This window comes from Morone saxatilis, unplaced genomic scaffold, assembly GCF_004916995.1.
Source record: "Morone saxatilis isolate NCDOM2014 unplaced genomic scaffold, NCSU_SB_2.0 Contig20, whole genome shotgun sequence".
Classification (NCBI taxonomy): Eukaryota; Metazoa; Chordata; class Actinopteri; family Moronidae; genus Morone; species Morone saxatilis.
In genome coordinates this window covers 212,987-213,258 of record NW_023339763.1, presented here as the reverse complement: position 1 = coordinate 213,258, position 272 = coordinate 212,987, and the positions used below count along the sequence as shown (strand labels likewise).

Below are 272 nucleotides of genomic sequence, written 5' to 3'. Positions count from 1 at the left end.
CTATCACCACACCGATATAGGAAGAAATAACTGCAACACCAGCTGATAGAAACACAAAACCAGTGTATGCTTTGTCATAAATATCAGACATTGGGCTGAGAAACATGGCTATGTCAGAGCAAACATCTGTCATCTGCAGACTGTCCAGGTCTGAAAATGGAAAATCTAACAGCAAAAGAACTCGAATGAGGACATTTAATGAACTGAAGGCCCAAACCACAATGATAGCCATCTTTGTATTTCTGATAGTGATGATGGTAGCGTGCCTCAGT

At 40.8% G+C, this 272-nt stretch overlaps 1 protein-coding gene across 1 annotated transcript in view; it reads right to left on the bottom strand.

Annotated features, from left to right (window-relative positions):
• LOC118331678 (odorant receptor 131-2-like) overlaps positions 1-272 on the bottom strand; it is a 6,996-nt gene that overhangs the window by 364 nt on the left and 6,360 nt on the right. The window contains 1 exon segment of the mRNA XM_035666745.1: positions 2-232. Within this exon segment, the coding sequence (XP_035522638.1) occupies positions 2-232 (231 nt within the window).